The sequence below is a fragment of the Stegodyphus dumicola genome, chromosome 6 (genome assembly GCF_044657685.1).
Source record: "Stegodyphus dumicola isolate Sdum_Otavi_A_Nest chromosome 6, ASM4465768v1".
Taxonomy (NCBI): Eukaryota; Metazoa; Arthropoda; class Arachnida; order Araneae; family Eresidae; genus Stegodyphus; species Stegodyphus dumicola.
Window position 1 is genome coordinate 228,311,056 of NC_140773.1, and position 23,356 is coordinate 228,334,411.

General features: G+C 30.7%; 1 protein-coding gene across 3 annotated transcripts in view; it reads left to right on the forward strand.

The window, feature by feature from the left end:
- scramb1 (phospholipid scramblase 1) overlaps positions 1 to 23,356 on the forward strand; it is a 62,196-nt gene that overhangs the window by 15,729 nt on the left and 23,111 nt on the right. For all 3 annotated transcript variants that reach the window (XR_004757416.2, XM_035354016.2, XM_035354007.2), the window contains exons 3-6: positions 2,865 to 2,981; positions 8,978 to 9,055; positions 17,335 to 17,474; positions 19,172 to 19,336. Coding sequence is in view for 2 of the 3 variants with exons in the window: in XM_035354016.2 (XP_035209907.1) it covers positions 2,865 to 2,981; positions 8,978 to 9,055; positions 17,335 to 17,474; positions 19,172 to 19,336 (500 nt within the window). In the remaining variant the exon portion in view is untranslated. The remainder of the gene's footprint in view (positions 1 to 2,864; positions 2,982 to 8,977; positions 9,056 to 17,334; positions 17,475 to 19,171; positions 19,337 to 23,356) is intronic.

Below are 23,356 nucleotides of genomic sequence, written 5' to 3' on the forward strand. Positions count from 1 at the left end.
GCAACTAAGACAGCTCGTGACTGCCTTTGTTGCATTCCAAGAAAAGATTTAAGGGGCAGTCAACTCTGTTAAAGAGGTGATGCAAGCCTTAAAGTAAAGATCTGAATCAGGTCAAGAAGAAATGAAGAAATCAGGTCAAGAGAAATTACCTGCATAATAGAAAACAAATCTGAGGCTATGGAAGGCAGAATAGACGCAGTTGAAAATAAAGTTGGACTTGATGGAATAGGAGTGACAAGAAACCAACCGTAAAATGTTGGACTGTGGTTTTGAAGGTTACATATGAGGGAACTGCAGCACACCTGAGGGCACAGAAGTTAAGACCACGCTTAGCAAAAGGGAGGAAACTAATTAGTGGCCTTCTCATGGGGCAGAGTTTGCTAGATAATGAAAAGCCCCAGTTTAAAGTGCTTCAGATTTCTGCAGTGAGTGATGGCAGTAATGGACTTTTCATAATGGGATATTTCAATCGATTTCCTTGCAATATGCCCATCGATACAGGAGTCAATGTTACCATCATTCAAAAAGATTTGGCTCAACAACTGAAAGATAAACTCATTTGGATGCCACAACTATGGTACCCTCCAGATAAGATCGACATTCATGGAAAATTAAGGGTTAACATCATGTTTGCAAGTGCTACCTACCACCACATGGCATATGTGGCAGTACTACAGATCCTTGTATACTCAGATTGGACATTCTAAGAAAATGCAATTTTTCCTTGTACTTTAAAAATAACGAACTGCATTCTGCATCTGAGGACATAACCCTATTTGTAATTAATGATGGAGTTAAATTTGTCCATAAATTATAGCTCAAGACGATTTCACAATACCAGCAAGAATAAAATAGAATGCTTGTTACATTTTAAAATTTTCGTAAAATTAAAAAAACATTTTCAAAAATTTATTTTTTAACCTGCGTTCTAAAAGTTTGTTCTCATTAAACGTGCTAGTAAAAATGATTTTTTTATGGCTATGCTAATGCAAAGAATGAAAAATTGTAACAAAAAAGACCCATGAACACAAAATCTACCAAGGTTTATCTGTGCCTTTCTTGCTGCAAGCCCTTCAATTTTTACATCCTGGATTCCTAGTCGAAAACAGAAATTTCCTGTGTGGTGTACAGGAATATTCCAAGGACTCTAAACCATGTGAGGAGTACTAGTAGTCTCAACCCTCATCAACTTACCAAAGATAATTATCCCGGTGAGAGTTGTCAACATTAGTGATAAAGTGAAAATCATAAGGAAAGGTGAAGTAGTTGCAGCACCGGTGACTAGTGTTAAATGAAACAATAACCCTCCAGAATCCGGTCTTCAGAGAGCGTTACCTCGGAGTTATTACAGAATGCATAATTAAGCAATGAAGAGAGGAGGGCTGCCAAACATCTCATTCAAGAACTCCCCCCCCTTCATCTTGCGACGTTGGTTGAACCAGTTTAACACAACATATAATCGATACCGGGGATCATCCACTAATGAAGCAACATCCAAGATGTCTACCAATTGCTAAACAGGAAAATGTAAGAAAACTTCTAAAGGATACGCAAGAAAGCAACGTCATCGAGCCTTCAGCAATTGCAATGTCCCATCGTCTTGGTCAGAAAGAAAGATGTTTCAAGGCGATGTGATTTCGCCAAGCTGACAATGGTTTTTGTCAACAAAATTTTGTCGTCAAATTTGGCAAGAAAGTAACAAAAGTCACCAAACTTGGCGTAATTTTGGTCTGGTTCCTATATCACCATAATAGATACTGTAATTGAATAAATATAATTTACCACTATGTTAGCTGTAACCATAATTCAACCCTCATATTGCTTTCCAGTAATTTTGAGAGGCAGAAAGTATTAGAAATGTCTTGGACAGTGGTTGGAAACTGCATAAGACCGAAGAGAGAGCATCTGCTCTTTAGTTAGTTGCTGTTATTGTTGTGAGTTGTTAGCTCAGCACGAGATTGGAGATATTTCCGGGTTAGCTTTCTCTTTAGATGTGCTTTGCATTGCATTGTATTTAATGTTATTAGTAGTTTGAAGTATAACTACTGATTGTATTCTGTGATACTGTGAATACCCCTATGAGTATTTCTGTGAAAAATTCCAGAATTTGGAAGTGTCCTTTGATAATAAATTTTATTAACCTATCATCGGACCTGCGTGCATTCAATCTATTACGAACCTGTATGCATGCAACAATATTGTTATTGTGTGTAGTTAATGTATTATTTTTTAAATTTCTATACATTAATATTTATCAATTTTTTGTGACATTTATGTACTGACGAAGTAATTGGTTAATCTTTGGATTATGGTAACTTGGCGATTATTTGGCGACCAACCCTGCTACAGCAATCGGCTAGTTTTTGTTTGGATGCCATTTTGATTTCATGAAGTAAAGGCATGTTTTTTTTATTTGTTTTACTTTTTTTACTCAACATTTTTTTCTAACAATCTGCTAGCCGAATTACGCTTATGCTAGAACTTTTATGGAACAAAAGTGCTTAATCATGACGAAGATTAGGTGCGAAATTGGGAGAAAGTGCAGAATCGCCCACTGCTAGCCGCGTTTTTAAGAGTTGCACGTACACGGTATCATCCATGTACACGTCGACCTATTTTCACTTAAAAAACATCCCAGAATTGCACAAAAAGGGCATTGCGCACACTCTTGACTTTATCCATGTACACTGCTCAAGTCCTAGCTAGTAACCTTTATCACCTTACCAAAGTGTTGCCAAACTACCTGTTACCATATTCCAAAGATTAGCCAAGTAATTTTTGTCAGTATCTTGTAAAAGAAATTATAATGCAATTCTTTTATGTTTTCAAAAAAAGCCATAGGAATATATTTTTATCTCTTATAGCTGTGGAAGGAAACTGGATGCCTGTGCCTACAGGAATTCCTGTTTGCCCCCCTGGATTAGAATACTTAACTATGATAGATCAGCTTTTGGTTCATCAAAAAGTGGAGCTTCTGGAAGGTGCATTTCCTCTTCTTGACAATAATTCTGTATATTTTCTTCATAGAATGTGTGTGTTTCTTTCTTTTCATAGAGTAATAAATACATCAAAATATAGCTGGGCAAAGATTGTAGTTTTAGTAATATTCTACAATTTGTCAAAAACTAATAGAAACTTTAAATGCAGTCATATGAAAGCCTGACACAAAATGATTTTATGATGACTAAGAACATGGGATGTAATGAGTTGTTAAATACTGTTTTTGCTATTGCTAAACAGAATTAAGGACAAAATTCCATATAAAGCATTTACAGTCTTTTCTGAAGAAAAAGTCTTGAGTGTCTAAACATTAAATCAACAAAACATTTATACAAAGCAGTACTTGTTTATGAATTATAGTAACAGGGTTTATACGGTCCTTAAACATACTTAAAAGTCCTTAGATATTTTGGAAATGATTTTGGTCCTTGAAAGTCCTTAATTTCAGCAAAAATTGGCAAAAGAACCCTTGATTTTACTCTTCTGACATTTTTTTTTTTTTTTTTTTTGACTGCTATTTTGAGTGTGAATTAATATTTTGGAGGAATATTTTTTGGTGATGCATTTACAAATATGTATTTATAGTTGAATGTTTGAATTCATTATTACTTCTTGATATAAATGGAGGATACTCGAGCTTTAGGCATGAGGCACCATCTCGATTGAAACATAAATTTCAAAATTATTTCTTTTTGTGAATGAAGAGTTCATATATATATATAAACACTTTTCCTTTCTTGAAATATGAGTTCTTTTATAATGCGGCTTTAAATTTGGTAACTTGGTGGCATTTTGGCAATTTCAAGATCAGTTTGTATACAAAATTTTTTATTTGGGAGATTTGCAAATTTTTAGATTTTTTTTACGTACTTAATTACTTTGATAAATATCATAATAATAATAATAATAAATTATATTTAGGAAATAGCATTAAAATAACACATTTTTATTTTCTCCTTCACTTACAGTGACATTACTTTCCATTTTTGTGATTTCGGAATATTTTGATTCTGAGAAGTAAGCAAAATAATAAGTGCTGTAAATGTATAGTTTCTGAAACACTTTATAGAAAAAAACAATAAAGCTACTACTGTTATTTTTAAATTAATTTCATTTGTCTTCTTTTATATTTTTTTCATGATAAAAGCTTTTCCTGTGTAATTGTATCAGAATATTTAAGTGTGTATCAGAGAATTTAGTTTACTTTTTTCTTTTCTAATCCACCCCACCCTCCAAAAAAATCTATTGGCTTTTTGCTCTTACAATGATGGTAGGGATTTTATACCTTGAACCTCGGAAGGTTTAGAGGGATTTAAAGGCAATATTTATGGACCTACAATTCCCCCAAAAATGTGACAACATGAAAAATGTCTTAATTAACACGTAATGGGTGTATTTTACAGAAAATTTTTGATGAATTTCCTGTCTTTTGTAGAATTTTTTAGAAGAACAAGGAAAACAAAATTATTTGAATTTTTTCCTTTTGATTCCCTTCTTTTAAAGTCTTTCTCTTAATGTGTTTATCTTCCCTGTACTTTCTCATCTTTTCTCTAAACAGAAGCATTGAAGAAAATAAAGAAAGCAAAGAAATTGAAAACTGACAGTTTATTCAAAGATTTATTTAATATATCTCAGTGTCTGCTTTAAAAATTTTGTTGCTCAGTGGTTTACTAAATTCTAAAAATTCTGCCATACTGGCTGGAGCTGGTCCTGAATGTATGTCTTTTCATATTTATTTTCAATGCTTATATTATTGAAGAAACATAATTAGCAGTTTATTTTATACATTCTAAGTACAAGCAATTCTTTAGAATAATGGAATTCTGTAATTAAATCTAAAAATTCTAAAATAAGAGGAAACTCGCTGAAGAAGAAATTGATTTTATTAAAGAGAGAAAATTATTCTTCAGAGGCACATTGTTGAAACATTAACAAGTTAGGAGATAAAGCAGAGACTGGTTGGAACATTGATTTGTTTATTGAAACAAATAAACTTAAAAGATGCTAAAGAGAAGGAAATTGGTGTAAATTAGCTAAAATGGCTGGAAGATTTTCAAATTAAAAAGATGCGTAAATATTTTGTTTGTTATAGTTACAAAGCAATAGCTGTTAATGTATAATTATGCTAATAATCTAATATTTCATGCTATCATTTTAGAACCAATATTATCAATTATAACTGCTGTAAAATATTCTTAGTGCTTTAGATATTTTTTAGAAATTTAAAAAAATAATAATAATAATTGTAACTGTAACCATGTAAATCTATTATGACTAAGGATATCTAACTACACAATTTAATTATATGTAATTAACTGCTCATCCTTGAAAGTTATCTCTACATGTTAAGCTTTCCTTAATCCTTGTTGTAGATGTAAGATATTGTTGTGTTCTACGACGCTGTGGATTCGGAGGGATTGATGACAACACCTGATAAAGAATCAAAACACAATTTATTCTTTGGTATTACAAAAGACAGTTCCAAAAATGCATTACAGTCATTGAAAAATTACGAGAAACACAAGCAATCAGCAACATAGTCTTCAGGCTATAACGGCGATGGCAAAACACTAAATACAGCTTCCAATTTGATCGATCACTCTTGGAGCTAACACACTGAAGATGCTCTTCTCGGTAAAACTCAAGATACACTGTTACTCCGCATACAACCTGGATTAATATATCTTTTGATCTGCTTTCGAGAACATTCTATGGCAAACTGGTAAGAATTCGTTCCAGAATGTTCTCGCTCCGTCTATGTCATATCACCAATTTTGTTACCAAATGGGTGATTTTGTGCCAAATCTGGTAACCCTGTCTTTCCTTGCCATTTTCTGGCAACCCTAAACCTGATTTGCGGGGTGGCTGAGTATTTCGTAACAATAAAACGCAAAAATATAAAAATTAATATAAAACTTTATTCCTTGCAGCTAATGAGATTTAATACAAAATAACCAATATCGCCTCTGGTTTTTCAGTGGGTTATTGGAACTTAATATTGTATGCTGTATATTAACTGAGTTACAACTCCAGCAAATCTGCATGACACTAACTTGGTCAGACAAAGAGCAGCCAACTTTCAATACTTAACAACAGTATCAAAGTCAGGCATCCATGTCTGTTCTAATCAGTGGCTTTCTGTCTCTAAGCAAGCAGCCATTGAGGCAATAGCCAAACTTCTGTTATGAGTCATGCTGATTATATTTTGCTTCTCAATTTAACTTATGCCAGACATAAAATCTGCATAAACCTTTGGACTGTGCAAGAACATAAGGAATGGGGCTTAAAAGGAAAGACCAGAAGCTATATGTTAGTAAAATTTAAATAAAAAGTCTTTAAAATATTTTTTTTTTAATTTTTAAATTTTTAAATGTAAACTATAAATGTTCCAAGACATTTTATAAATTTAATGCTAATTACTTGAAAAATGGAAGTTGATTTTATTATTGAATTTGTTTTGTAATTAAGTATTAGATTATGTTTAATAATAATACATTCTGCTTGTAGATTTATTTTATTCGTACAGATCACAAAAGTAAAGTTCGGTTGTAGCTAATTGCTGTAGTTCATTCAGTTTCTATCTGTTGGTAGATCCTTAATTTTTTTTAATTGATGGTCCTTAAAAGTACTTTATTACCATGTGCAGAAATGTGTATGAACCCTAAATAAATGAAATCTGTCTACTATACCTTTTGTATATTTCTAATGTAAAGTACACTAATTTAAATTTTTTATCTGTGAAAATTTTCATTTCCTTCATTTTAATTTATGACATGTTCATTAGTAGAAGTGATAGGACATTTCTAATGTTCAACAGCAGATTTTTTAAAATCATAATTTAATTCATGTTAAAAATTTGTAATATAATTACAAATTCAGATAAAGAGAAATTGCTAGAAAAGATGAACACAAAGGAACATAATTTTCTGAAACTTATTAACAGTCTGACTGAAATTCGCTACAAAAGTTGTGTGCTTAAAGTAGATAGTGTATATGAAAAAGTAAAGCATTATATATACCGTTTTTATCAAGGGCATATTTAATGGTTCCGTTCTTCAGAAGTTCAGATATGTCAAAATATTTTAAAACTCTAACACATACTTTGAAATAACTGAAGGAATTAAATCTTCTTCAATTGCACTTATTTTTCAAGAATTCTATATTAAGAATGATTTTTCATCATTGCATTAAACATTTTTTAAGTGAATTATGTAAGAAAGTAGGGGAATTTTAAAATACGTATTTATTTTAGAGAAAAATATGGATTTATTAAAAGATTGTCATCAAAACTGCTATTGATGTAATTTTTACATTTAACAAGATTTATATGAGCGTGTAGGTTCTTTTAAAATGAACAACTGTTTCTTCTTTTTCTGCCTGGAAAAAGAAATTATTTTTAGTGTTGGACAAAATTATATTTAATAAGTGAAATATCTGAATCTTGAGTAAATGGATTTGTCTTACTATTCTGTGACTGTAACATACCCATAAATGAAGGTAATTTTGTTAAATTTTCTAATGTACCAAGGCACCCTGATTATATTTTATGGGGGAGGGGGCTAAATAAATGAGTAATTAGTTTGAAAACCATAAACATTTAACGTTATGCAATTTTCAAGCAGTGGTTTTAGCATTTTTGAATGTATGACTCTTTTGTAGTGTTACTGAAAAAATCCTTTTCATTTTTTATCATTTAATAAATTTATCTATTTTTATTTGTTTATTGTTAAAAGAGCAGTAAAGCTTTAAAACTACAAGATATTATAATTTTTGGATGAATTTTGAAACTGAATTTCAGTTCACAACAGTAATAAAATAGAAATTTAACAGTTATTCAGAAAAAAATAAAAAGCAAAATTGATTATACTTTATCTTTAACATACTGAAATGAATTGTAATATAGTGCACTGCTTTCCCCTCTATTGTGTGCAGTTACCTGTTTTATAATTTTGAGTGAATAAACTAGAAAAATAAAACATTCACTTTAATCCTGCTGAGCTTGAAGGACAGTTTAAAAGCATCTCAACTACATTACATAGTTCATTTAGTATTTTAGAAATTGTATGCATTATTTTCCACCATACAACAGGATTTGATGTATTACAAACAGTATCATACTCTCTTGATTTCAAAGAATACCAAAGAATGTTATAAATTGGTGTTTTGAGTTATTGTTCAGTTCCTTGGTGTTATTTGTTGCTCAGAACTTTATCTTTCCCCTACATACTGTAATATATGTAATATAGTGCACTGCTTTCCCCTCTATTGTGTGCAGTTACCTGTTTTATAATTTTGAGTGAATAAACTAGAAAAATAAAACATTCACTTTAATCCTGCTGAGCTTGAAGGACAGTTTAAAAGCATCTCAACTACATTACATAGTTCATTTAGTATTTTAGAAATTGTATGCATTATTTTCCACCATACAACAGGATTTGATGTATTACAAACAGTATCATACTCTCTTGATTTCAAAGAATACCAAAGAATGTTATAAATTGGTGTTTTGAGTTATTGTTCAGTTCCTTGGTGTTATTTGTTGCTCAGAACTTTATCTTTCCCCTTCATACTTTAGTAAATCAATAAGAACTCTACCACCTTTTTCATTAGATTTTTCGGAGAAAATGTTTTAATTACTGTACTTAAAAATATTTATTTTTGAATAAATAAAAATGCTTTTAATAAATCTTATCATTTTGCAGCTTGATTAATGCATCATAATTTATTTCTTCCCTTTCTTCTTCTCCCCCTCAATTTCTTCCACTGTCATGGAAGAAACCCATCCTATAGTATGTGCACTTTTTTAAATAATATTTAAAATACATTAAACAGAGATTTATACAGTTATAGCTAAATATTTTGCATTTTTATTTTTATGAAGTGTTAATTGTATGAATTTAATTTCTTTCGTGTGTTTTAGATCTGTATAAATATGTTATTATCCATATTTAACTGGATTTTTGCTTTTATTTTTTAGCATTGTTAAGTTTTGAAACAAAAAACAAGTACACCATAAAGAACAGCATGGGTCAAAAGGTATATACAGCTAAAGAAGGTATTTTTTTTTCTTTTTCGTTTTGGTATTTTCTGATGATTTTTTTTTTTTTTGAAAATTATTATGTTAAAAAACTTTCCCAAACTAATTATTTTTGCTGAAATTGATTGTATTGCATTGTATAATTAATCTTAATAAGCAAGACAATATAATAAATATAACAAATTAAATAATAATAAGTTTGTGTAAACTTTTATCTTTTTAACTAAAAAGTGTTTTTTATTGTCCAAACAATTCTTAATTACAGTAAAAAGTTTGAACTGAAGTTATTATCATGTAACACTTAAAACTATTTATCTATTGTATTTTTCATTTACATGTATTATTTTAATTGTATACATTATATTTTAGGTAATTGCAATTGCTTTAATTCAATTAAAAATGTCAATACAGTAAAATGTGGCTTTGAAATACCCTTTATTGAGTTAGTCTTTTGTGAAAACCCCTGCAGTATATTGACTTATGTGTGTGATGTGATGCAAATAATCCTGAAAACAGCCAAATACTGAATGAAAAGACAAAAAAAAGTGATATGTAGAAAATCTGCTGTGTTAGCAGTAGAAATTTTGCTGTAGTTTTATTTCACTTACCTGGCATATATAATTTTAGTACTGAAAGCTGTTGATTATCATTAAAATGTTTTACTCATTGATGATATTGTATTGATTGTCCTTTTCGAAAATTTTGTTCCATGTTGAAGGAGTAATTGTGTTTACTAGATAGCTAAGGAGTGAGTGCTTCAGAATTCATGAAGCCTTTGATGTTTCAGGAATACAAATGTGCAGAATTTTCTTTAAGTACAAGAATAGAATAAGGGGCTTTACCAGATTTATATTCCTTTGTTACATGCCTTAAATCACAAAACTCCAAGGTTCAAGATATTTTAGTGATTCAAGATACAAGATGATTTATTATTTATTGTTATAGTGGCTGCCTTGTAATACATTAAGTTTCAGATAGAATACAGTGCGTTTTCATAAAACTCAAAACTATGCAACAGTGGATGAAATTATTGCTAGAAAACAAATTATTACTATGTATCTTTTATGTGAAGATTTACAAGAGAAAATAAGTATTTTAAATGTGCAAAAAAATTTCCTTCTCAGTTAAATAGTGCTACTGCTATAGTTAAATAGTGCTACTGTATTCAGACCTTTCACAAAAAAATTGGGGGGGGGGACAATTCCATATTTCTTGTTCTATTGAACCAATTGTTGAAATTTAAGTTGTGATAAAAAATTGGCTCTCAAAATTTTAGCTCGTCCATGTTAATTGAATTTGGTATATTTTAAAAATATCTTTTTTTTTTATTAAACTTATTTGATTCTTACTTTAACATTTTGAAATTTAGGTTCAGTCCAAATAAAATTCACCCATTTCTTAAGATTTGTTTCTAAAATTTGTATTTTTAAATAATTCTTGTAAGTTTCTGAAAAAAAAATTGAATTATAACCTTTTTTTCTTCATCATCTTAAAGTAGCTGTATTTTTAAGCATACCTGCAAAAAATTAAGAGTTTTTTTATCCAAAAATTCCTAAGATCTATATGAATTTACAATTGGCGCGTTTTTAAGTTTGGCATATTCATTATAGGTGATAATAACGCCAAATGTGGTTTATGCTCTTTGTTAAAATTATTTGAAAGTATGAACAATGACTTTTTTTTCTGCTCGTGTACAATGAAAAAAGGAAAGGAAAGTAGGTTGCTATGAATTACGAAGTTTGCCAAGTGAATTATTTTTGACACAAACTGAAAAAAAATGCACCAAGATAAATTTTTAAATTTCCCACCAAAAATTACAAAATGTAATATCCAGGCATAATTTGAGTCGTAAAATCAAAATATGGAAAACAAATTGGTATATATAAATCTAATAAATATCCGAAGCCGTGCTTTCGAGACATGGGAAATTAAATTTCGACAATCATTCCAGTAGAATAGGAGATATAGAATTGTCCCTCTTTTTTCATGCAAGGTGTACATATAAGCTCAAAGTAATAATCTAATGCAAATTCACAAAACTGTTTCATTGAATTGCTATCTAGTGTAATAGATTGAAAACAATATAAATGTTGCAAAGTGTGGTATGTGAAGATATAACAGTATTCACTTATGTATGCAACATGAGAAAATGATTAAAAACTTTTATACCACCAAAGGGTGTATCTTTCTTGGTCATTTTACTATTTCACAGGTTATAAAAAATTCTAACACAATCTTTGTTGCATATATATTTTTTCTCTCACTCTGTTCATAATCTTTAACAAGGATGAAATAAAGATAATAAAGTTGTATCATTTTATGATACAATTAAAAACCATTATAATTAACTTCATGGGGCTGTAAAAATTAGCATTGCTTGAAATTTTGCTATGTTGAAATTTCAAAACTGAAATTTAAAGACTAAAAGTAGATTGCAAAACATGTAACATTTTTAATATTAATCTATGTAAAAGATCAGTTTGAAGAGGAAAATTATGCTTTTAGGAAAAAAGAAAAACAAACAAAATACACATATTTTATATATAGTGTTATATAAATTCTTTTAATTCAATATTACTTATTCCAATAATGTAAAGACAATATTGCGTGTAAACTGAATTTGGAAAATTCAAATCACTGGTGCTAGATTGTTCTGGTCCATTGCTTTTTCATTCTTTATTGATTGGATGATATCCTGATCTCTTTAGTTGAGGTGAAATTGCTGGTTCTTTTCGGCAGTAAATCAATTTACACATTTAATCTCTTTTTAAACTGATATAGATTTTGCTACAGAATTTCACATCTTAATTTTAGTTCATCTTCTGGAATGTTATACAGTACAAAGTCCGAGATCCAGATGCCCAATATCCGGAATGAACTAAAATCCGAACCTCAAGGCCACAAACCTTTTTTTTTTTTATATACCAAAGTTTAGGGGCAGCATACACATTTGATTTTTCCTTCCATGATAAAACATGTGGAGACTCCCGATTCTTAATTTCACTTAGACATTAAATAAAATATGTCAGTTCTAGGAACATCATCGATTTTATACCTATAGCTCGACCATCTCAAGCGCAACCCTGGTTGGCATTCTGCCAAAACACATAGACTTGTCCAAAAGGGGCGGTATTACTTGCTGCGACATGGAAGGTCTTCTCTTCCTGGAAAGAGCTATGCTGCAGGGAAAGAAAGTCTCCATCTATCCACCCTATTTTGAGAATAATTCGGTCCGACTGGCACATGTATGTTTGCGCTCATGGTCGCGGATGAGGCGGTCGAGCTATACTAATATTTCATATCCCTGATGTAGACCTGGGGAATCATTATTTATTATATTTTGTTTTCATAACCTCATGTTTATCAATACATGACAACTTGCATAATGATTCATGCAGCAGTGTCTAAACATTTTTTTTAGTAGTAATTGAATAACAAGAGTATGGCCACCTAGGCCAAAAGATTACATTTAGTGCTATTTAAATTAAGAATAACTGATATATTATTCACATAAACCCAGAACCGACATTAGAGCTTGTATGGCCACACTGGGCAGCAAAATTAAGGGATGATAAAATTTTTATAATTTAGGGAAGGCACTAGGATCCAAAGTTTAGGAGCAGCAAAAATTTAGAACTTAGGGAGGCGCTTTTTAGCAGAATTTCGGAGCAGCAGAGACTGCATCAGGCAGTATCTAGTGCCATCCCTAGATAAGCCTTAAGTGTATATGGGAGTTTATTTATTTAGGACTCGGATTAGGTTTAAGCATGTGCAAGAAATGGACATAGGTATAATAAATAACTAAACTAATACAATTCAGGCTTAATTCAGTACGTGATAGAAGCAAGACAAAATTTAGTGGAACAACTTGTTTTTCATCGCCAATCTTGGATACATAGTCAATAATGTATAGTGTGTGCTAGGTTAAAATTACCTTTACTGATTCTAAGGAATTTCAGTTAATGTAGCAGACTGTGCTGTTCCTTAATCTTCTAATTTGATCGAGCTTATTATTTTTTGCAGACTGTTATTATTACAGCAATTTTATGAGAATTAAAGCTTGAACTTTCAATTACATCAAAAATAGCTCCTAATTCTGGAGCTGCAACAGGATCTACAGTGAAAGCATCTTTCGATATCCATTAAACAAAAAGTAGAATTGCTAAAAAAAATGGTTTATAGGTATATCCGTCTCAAAATTATGTGAGGAGTATGGCTTTGGAAAATCAACTGTATATGACAAAAACAGAAAAAGGAACTTTTTGAATTTTTTTGTGAATTTTGACACCCCACTCACAATGAATAACAAAAAAATTGTTCGTTATGCTAAAAGTGATGATCATGACAAAATTGATTATTGAATGGGTCAGACAGTGTCGCAGCCAGAGCGTTGCCATTGATGGGTCCAGTGCTAATGGCTCAAGCCAAAATAGTTCATGAAGAAATGAACTTAAAAACTGTGTGCACATATTCGACAGGTCAGTTAACCAAATTTAAAAATTGCCATAATATAAGGCAATTAAAAATTTGAGGTGAAGATGCTTTAGCTGATACTGAAGCTTTTAAACTATGTGCAGATGAATTCCTTGAACTCATTACTAGTGAAAGATTATCTCCAGAGCATATTTACAGCACTGATGATACTCGTCTTTTCTGGCAATATGTAGCATGAAATACCTTGGCAACCTCTACAGATAATGCTCTAACTATATAAATACGGGAGTCTGATTTTTGTTATGTGAGGATATTTATTACAGGTAAGACTGTATTGAGCTTAGATCTTTCAGTCCAGAGTTCATAAGTAAAGTTCATGGTCTCAACATGCTTGGTGTTTTGAAAATCATGGAAGTTGTTGATGTTGCTCAGAATCAATATTGGCATGCAAGCCTAGTCATTGCTCTTTTCACTTTTTCGTTTTCGGTCTAATGTGGGACTTAGCACAGGTATAGAACATTGAACTTTTAGTGTGTTTTCATGATTTTTGGATACACATGGTATTGTGATATTACTAGTATTTTGATGTTAAGATCTAGATTGGTGGGTTTCTGAATGTGTTGATGACTTGTAAGAGGGGAGAAGAATAGGTAATGGTCTACATCTCCTTTGACTCGACAGACTCGATTGTTGCTATTAAAGAGGTTAAGAAAATAATCTGGATATGGGCCATGACCAATGAAATGATAAGTTAGGAAGGACTTGGAGCTTCTGATATCTATGCCTATTTTTGCAAAGAACTGCTGAATGTGTCAGCCTGTTGTGGCATTATTCCACTCTTCTTACCATGCGTGGCTTAGACGTTTATTTAGGATTTGTCTTAGTTGCGATTTCGAAAGCTTGATGTTGAGAAACTCACCTTCTTGAGAAAGCACTGCTGCTTTTGCTAGACTGTTGGTTGTGTTGTTGCCAGTGTTACTGCTGCACTCTTTGATCCAATTATGGTTATTTGAAAATTGAGATCTTTTGAGATTTGATTAATTTCATGGGCCTGGTGTCTGGATTTTGGATGGAGAATATGGCTGCATGGCTGTCTGAGTTAATGGATATTTTAGAGAAATTATTTATTCACACAATGTTGATGGCAGCTTTTATTGCCTTGAGTTTCATTTGATGTATGTTATTGGAGTTGCTTGCCTGTATACCTTAGAAACCAAGATTTTGGTAACCCCCCTTTTTCCTCCCTTATGCTCGATGAAAGTCTTATTTGTTATGTTTCCAGAACTGTTTGAATTTTGTTCCTACGTTCATTTAAATCGGAGTTATGATACTTTATTTGACACCTTGTCCTCGAAAAGCATATTGGAAGTGCATAACACGTAAATATTTAAAAGGCCAAAGTGGGTGTGTCAGAGTTGTTTACTTTTATTTTCGGGGCTTAAAATTTTATCTAATTGCATTTTAAAGACCAAAAAGTATTTTTATGATGGCAACAAAACAAAGTTCTAGCATATTTTCAAGCTGTGTGTTATGAATTCACTAATGCATTTTTGCTTGTGTTTACATTGCTGATAAGTGCTTTATTTATTACTGAGTAATATTCATTAATTTTTATAGATATAGATAGATATTGGTATAGATAGGATAAATTAGGTATAGATATTGGTTACTACACTGCAAACGAGTATGAAAGGTTTGATGTTACCGTATCGACAATGCAAAACGACATTCCCCGATTTGGCTTTAAAAAACAGAGAAAAATTTTTAAAGCTGCAAGAAAGAAAAAAAAATGTAAATTCTGAAAAACAAGAGGGTATTAGTTATAAATCAGTTGAATTTTAAGTGTACAAACTGATCAAAAGTAGGTAATTGTGTGTTTGAATTCTTTAAATGCGTTTTATCTTGTTTTTCACTTGTTGTGTTTTAATGCTAACATGAAGCACAATATCTCTAAAAATTATGATTGAAATTGTATGCAAACTGGTATACATGTTTAGAACAATTCATATAAGGAGACAGACTATTTACTGATTGATAAATGCATTTTTTTAAAGTTATTATGTGTTAAACATGAATTTTAATGAGAAAATATGCTTTTTCTTTGTTACATTACACATTCTAGCTTAAAAAAATTTTTAATAACTTCCTAGCTTTAAATTAATAGTCTACCTCATTGAGAATATCATTATGATGGGTCTGCATTTTACAAAATATGAAAATATATTATACTTTTTTTAGCACAGTGTTTCTAACTTATTGTAAATATTGCTGTTTTTTTGCTTGTTTTCTTACTTAACTCCAAAAATACAAAATTGATGGTCATTAAATAACTCAGCTTCTTCATTTTTTTCATCATTAATTACTTAATGATGAAAATTAAATGCACAAACTTAAAAATTAAAAAAAAGTGTTCGAAGGTATACAGTACCCTTTCTATTTTATTTCAGAGTCCAGATGTTGTTGGATTGGAAAGAATGCTGCACCTCCAACTTTCCCTCCTAGTTTTGATTCATCAGTGTAGGTTTCAGTTCCTTTGTTCCTTAGATTGATGTTCTTTTGGATTTTATTTTGGTATGAGGATCTGCTGGATGTCTTTTATATGGAGGAAGGCATTATTTGTAATCATCTGCAGAATAGATGCAATCCTTGAACCTGATGCTTTTTTCTGAGATGAAGGATTGAAAAGTAAATAGCCTCGTTGATTGCTTGAAGATGTAGGGGCATAATGCCTTCCAAGATATTCAGGGCAGAACTGGAGATGGTTTGAAAGCCACGTGAGATATTTAGTATCAACCGTTGCTGAATGGCTCTTAGCAATGTTATTTTTCGTTCGTTGTCGGCAGGGCCCATGTTGCAGCTTCATATGTGAAGATCATTGTGATGACAGTTTTATATAAGATCTTGGTGATGTGGGGATTCAATCCCCAGTTAAATACTTGCATCCTGTAAAGGTTCTATTCAATTTGGTGGGTATGAATCTTTATATCCTGGAGATGCTTTATGAAGTTTGAATTTTAGGTTGAGCAGTAACCATAGGTATTTTAATGATTTGATGTTTTTAATTTTACTTGTCTCTGTTTTTATTCAGAGTTATTTCGTAATTTTCTGTCTCAGCTTATGAATGATTATTAATTATGACTTAGGGATGGAGATTTCTAGTTTATGTCTCTTGCAGTGATGCTGTAATATATTAACTATTTCTTGGCAGTATTGCTGAAGAACTTTTTGTGTTTGTCTGCTGACCACGAAGGCAACATCATCTGCAAATGCTGTAATTTTACCAAGGTTGGACCATTCCTGGTTTATAATATTATTGAACGGGATGTTCCAAAAACCTGGGACATCCATGTATACATCTAGGAGTTATGGTATTGTTATGCAGTATGATGCTACTTTGGTTCTGGAGGAAGTTTTTAATAATTTTATAGATGTTGAATGAAAAATTCACAGGAAAACAAAATTATGTTTTCTCTCCCTAAGAAAATGATTAGCTCCTGTTTGTTTATTGTGATTGGCAAATGCCATCTGATTTGATTGATTACTAAATGGAAATTAGGAGTCTAGTTGCAGTCAATAAAAAGAAAAACTTTTGATTGAAATATGAACCTGTTTTCCTTTGGAAACGAGTAATTTTGTTCACACTGAAAGTTTGATTGTGGCCTGAGAATTAAAGTCAGCATCTCAAAAGTAACTTAAATCAATTTTCATTACTTAAAAGTGAAATAGAAATTAATCAAGACTAAAAAATTCTGATTTATGAAGCAGGGTGACCTATTATCCAAATGACCATCCACTGAAGTTTGATTGCATAAACTTTTATTCATTTTTTATGTGAAATAAAATTATGCAATCTGTTATTCTAGATACTGATTGCTGCACTCGAAATTGTTTGGGATCAGCTCGTCCTTTTGATATGAAATTAAAGGACATGAGTGGCAATGAAGTTATTCATCTATATAGACCACTACGATGTTCCAGTTGCCTCTGCTTTTGCTGTCTGCAGGTCTGTTTATATATATATATATATATATATTAGTTAAATAATAATAAATTTTCTATTATGATGTAAAATTTCTCCCAGGGTCATTTTTTCATATTAGTCTGATGAATTTTCTGTATTTTATTTTTAAAAGCATGATATCTCCATGCTTCTAGCATTATATTTTTACTTTTTTTCTTTCATGTGTCTCTGGCTGTGTAATTAATAACAATTAAAAAGAAAAAGATCACAGGGTATATACACACATACTTTAGGTAATACTTTATACACACAGGGCATATACATACATACTTTAGGCATGTTGCATCAGTTGCTCAAATGAACCACATTTGATATTTTTTCAGTTTTCTTTATTGCAGCATCATTCAAAACTGCTTCTCTCCCCTTTTTAATTTGTCTTTTTTCAGTCTGGCAGAAGTTTAGACAAACAGGTCGTTCTTTATTTAGTTAGATGAAAAGACATACAAATTATGAAAACAGCGCATAAAAAAAATTAAATCCTTTGTCAGTTTTTTACATTATATCACCATAGTTTATTTGTATCCAAAAGCAGGTATCATGGCTTTTTTAACACCCAGATTTTGCAATTTTAAAAATTCACTACTTCATGCTGTTCCAAGTATTAATTATTTTTTCAAAATGTGAGCAAAAATTGAATTTATTTTTTTCTTTACAAAAATTAAACCAGCCTATCAAGAATTAATTAATTTACATTATACCGAAATGAACTTCTTATGATTGTTTGTGATATCAAGCTTATCCCTTATTGTCACTAAAATCACACAGTTTGACAAGCTCCATAATGGCATTAAAAATATCTCATTACTAAATTTTTCAAAATGGGGGGGGGGATAATTTCTAAAATTTTAGAATATTCCTGTTCCTGGAGCTTTCTAGTTAGTTGAATCTTAGTCGAATATCGATAGCATTATCTTTGTTAATCTCTCAACTGTCTATATCCTACTGACATTGAATTTCTTGCCTCTCATTTGTTACCATAATTTAACAGTCATTTCATGTATAAATGTCCTAAAAGCTTGTATAGATGAGATTATGCAAAATACATGGTAATGTACATGTCATTGATTTCATCTGCTTGTGCATATTTAAAGTAATAGATGTCTGTGGGTTTTTTTTTGGGGGGGGGAAGTATTCCTACTCTGAGAATGACAGATTTTTATGATTTAAATAATTATAAATGTGATCTAATAAATGGAGCATGTGAGGTAGGTGATTTCGTTTTAGAAGTTGAAGAAAAGCTTAATTGAATTTTCACAAATGACCATCTCATTAGTGTACTGTAGCTGCACTTCATTTCTTTTTATATTCATCTAAATTGATATAATATTAATTAGGGATTATACATTGAAATATCTTTTTTATTCTAAAAAATAATGACATTAGTAAGTAATATGTAGATACATTAACAGTATATTTAAAGTTACATGGTTGAAAGAAGAACAAGTTATTGAAATTATGCTGTATGTCTTCTTATTATTTGCTGTATTAAACATCATAAAATATTTATTTCATTCACGTACAAAGCTTGTTGAGTGTAATTACAATAGGAGAGAATTTACTATGAATTTATATGAAGCTTTATTGATTTTTACAAATAAATTATTATAATGCTCTTTTGTGGATCTATAATCCTGAAATACATGCATAATCTTACCTTATGTTATATGCTTCATTTCTAGAAAATGGAAGTAATGGCCCCTCCAGGCAATGTCATAGGTTATGTTGAACAAGAGTGGAGTATTCTTACTCCACAATTTAGAATTCAAAATGCTGCAGGAGAAACTGTTTTAAAAATTGAAGGTCCTATCTGCACTTTTTCCATCTGTGGGGATGTGGAATTTAAAGTAAATTCGATTTAAAAAATTATTTTTATGTTTTATTATATATATATATATATTCATATAAGTGTATGCAAATTACAATATTATTTTGTGTAATGTTATAATATAAGAAATCCTGTAATATATGGGAAGAAAAGTCCATATAATTTTTATAGAAATACTCTTTTTAATACCCATTTTTCTCTCTTTTCAAAACATTATTTAACATTTCAGCATAAACTGCCACCAATCTTTGCATGTGTTTTCCCTTGAAATTATTATAAAATAGCAAGCATTTGTTCCTGATTTCAATAATTTTCTAGTGATATCTTTATTGCTAGGAGTTGTTTTCTTCTACTTTGTCTTATATTTATTAGTGCAATGCTTTAAAATTAGCATCAGACCAGTTTTTCTGTGTGGAGGTATTCATTTTAAGGGAGCATTCATTCTAGTTGAAAATATTACAAATATATCTTGTCATTTATCATGAATAATAGGATCATTAAAGCATCTTCATAAGCCAATTTTGATAATTTGCTCCAGTCTATAATGTAAAGGGGCTTTTTTTTAATTGCTTATGTTTTGAGAGATGAATTCTAGTTAGTATGTGTCAGTGCTTTTATAGTGTAATTTTATTATGTAATATTATTATGTAATATTATTATGTAAATTTAATTTTTAAATCACATTTTAACCTTCCAGCACGCGCTATGCACAAAGTTTGCGACAAATTCGGTTTTTAATGCACACTTCTCGCACATTGCAGCTGAGACGTATGAATGTCATTTCTGTTCCTCTTTTTAACCCTTCCCCACATCATGGAATGTGGCAACAGGAAGTCATATGACTTTTTTTGTTTTTTACTGGGCTTTTGCGCTACGTGGCAGCTCCATCGTAAAAGTTACAACGCGCGTGGTCGTGAGTGAAAATTCAGAAAGTTTTTTTTTTCTCAAATATTTTGTAATTTTGTGTTATAAATTGACGTATATTATTTTAATTTGGTTAAATTCGACTCTGTAATGTTTATATCGGTTTTCATGGCAAAAAACATCTGATTTTTTTTGCATTCTTCAAGAATTATCTGATGAAAAAAAGAAGACAAGGAAACCTTTGGATGCGAGAATAATAGTGATCTGAGTGAGAAAAATATAGAGATTAATAATATCAGCAGGAAATCTGAACAATATATTTCAGATGATGATAGTAATAATGATATAAGAAAATGGAAAGATGATGATATATTCTACGTTAGTAAGGATAAATCTTGTAAGTGGCAAAATCAAAAGTATGCAAACTGCTCAAAGACGAATAAGATGAATACTGTGAGCATTACCTGGCCTAAAACACCATGCTAAGGATATAAAGGATTGAATAGGAATATTTTTTAGAATAGTTGATATAAATATGCTTGATAAAATTTTGGAATGTACAAATAAATACAAATAAATTTATAACTTTACTAAAAGGCAAAATACTCAAGAGATAGAGACTTCACTGTTACCTGAGTGTTAATTATATTTATTATTCACTGTTACCTGAGTGTCAACTGTTACCTGAGTGGAAATGATTGTCTAGTTCAGATTGTTATATATCATAGGAATAAAAAAAGGACACCATGGAAATGCAAAAGAATTGTTTTCAAATGGTGGCACTGGAATTGAAATAACAAGAACTGTGATGAGCTGCAAGAGATTTTTATTTCTGACAAGTTGTCTTTGATTAGATGAGAAATCAACAGGACAGGACAGATGAACATTAAAACTAGCCTGGATTTTAAAATATAGTTATTAACCCTCCGAGCGTTTTGAAAGAGATAAGGTATTGTTTTGTAATCAAAGCTTTCTGTCAGTGTATCCACCAAAAGCGTTAAGCAGTTTTCTTTATCCCCCTACACCTGCGGAGAATCATCCAGATGAACTCATTAGTGTCGGCTCTAAAAGTATCAATCACTGTCAGAACTTTGCCCTTCGGGAGTTTTCAAGAAGTAGAATGCTTCGAAAGCGATCTGACCTTGTAACAGTAACTGTTCGCTTTATGCTATGGATTTTGTTATCAAATGAAAATTTTGAGGAAACTTGAAAATCAAGACTTTAAAAGAAAAAAATATAAATGTTTTAATTTTTTTTTCCATTCATAAACCTCCATTTTTATGTATGTATACATGTGTGTGTGCGTATTTATATATATATATATATATTTAAATTTTATGGAAAATCAATGTGCATACGGCAATAATATCGAAATATTTTTGTGTTTCTAATACCCTTCACTTTAGTTATTGAATTTATTTCTCATATACGATTGCTTGCTAGGATAAAAGGAATACTTTCTCACTAAAACAATATGATTTTCGATAGTTCCCAAGATAGTTTACTTTTGTTAACTTGGAAAATTTCTTATTTTATTTGCAACTTCGGGTATTTTTGATGCAGAGTTTATTTGAAGCTACGGATATAAATAATATTTCACAATTTACTTGATATAATAACAGAACTAATTAACTAAACGTAAGTAAAAGACTTGTTTATTTGCTAATCCATAATTACAGACATCTAATTCGGTTTTTAATGCACACTTCTCGCACATTGCAGCTGAGACGTATGAATGTCATTTCTGTTCCTCTTTTTAACCCTTCCCCACATCATGGAATGTGGCAACAGGAAGTCATATGACTTTTTTTGTTTTTTACTGGGCTTTTGCGCTACGTGGCAGCTCCATCGTAAAAGTTACAATGCGCGTGGTCGTGAGTGAAAATTCAGAAAGTTTTTTTTTTCTCAAATATTTTGTAATTTTGTGTTATAAATTGACGTATATTATTTTAATTTGGTTAAATTCGACTCTGTAATGTTTATATCGGTTTTCATGGCAAAAAACATCTGATTTTTTTTGCATTCTTCAAGAATTATTTAAGTTTTTGTCTTGCAATTTTCCGCTTTTGTGTATAGCCATGAGTAAGGAAAGCCGCGAGTTTATTAATTGTGCCATAATAATATTGTTTTCTTTAAACTCTAAGAAAATATCAGTATATTTTACTATTTCGCTACTTATTTTCTTTTGGGGGGCTAAGAGCACATAAACAGGTGCTCTCAGAAGTTCCTGCATTGAAAAATTATAGGAGCATTAATGAAAAAAGGCATCGGATTTTGACAGATTGATTCTTGTGGTTTTATTAATCTCTATAACTTTAATTCTTTCTCTTTCTATATATATAGAAAGAATTAAACAGAGACATTAGTCTAATGCTCATAATGCTTACTTATTTTTTTAAATTTTATTTAATTTGACTATGGCAAAGCACTTGAAGGTTACCTGCCTAAGGGTAGGGATGTCTTTGTGGAAGAATTTCTGAGGGATACTGTCTCATATACATGTTGCAAGTGGGGAAAAAAAAAAGAAATGCCTAACAGCTCGTTCAGCGAAACTCGAATTCTCAGCCGAATTATCAGTGTTCAGAGACTTTATTGTTCGTTCGCTGATGGGCCAACGCTCTTGATGCGCTTTATTGAACTTACAGTATTACTTTCAGTGTAGTTACCTAAGGCAGAAACATTAGCTTTTATAAATATTTATATTTATAATTTGGTTTTCGATATAATGAACTAAGATTTCCCAGAATTCTATACATTCTTAAATTTCATTTTTCAGTATAATGATATGCAGTTATTTTTAAAGGGTATAAATGGTGAAAGTTTTGAAATATGAAAAGAAAACAATTATGTTTGCGCTCAAAAAATGCAAATGATAACGAATTTTAAAATAAAATTGTGTAGACATGATCATAATTAGATTCATCTTCTTTCAGTTAGGTTTTTCTCAAGAATATGTTCAAGAATATACATGCTTAAAGTGCAAATATTAGAAATTATATAAAACATGCACTGAAGTAGAAGTAATCTTTGTAACAGAAATTCAACTAATTTCAACGAATACCCGAGATAATATGATCACAATCTATCTGAATATTTAAGAAAGTCTTGGCAACAGGTTTGCTTCCTATAGGCTGATATTTATTTATTATTACGTACATATGTGATGCTATTTTTT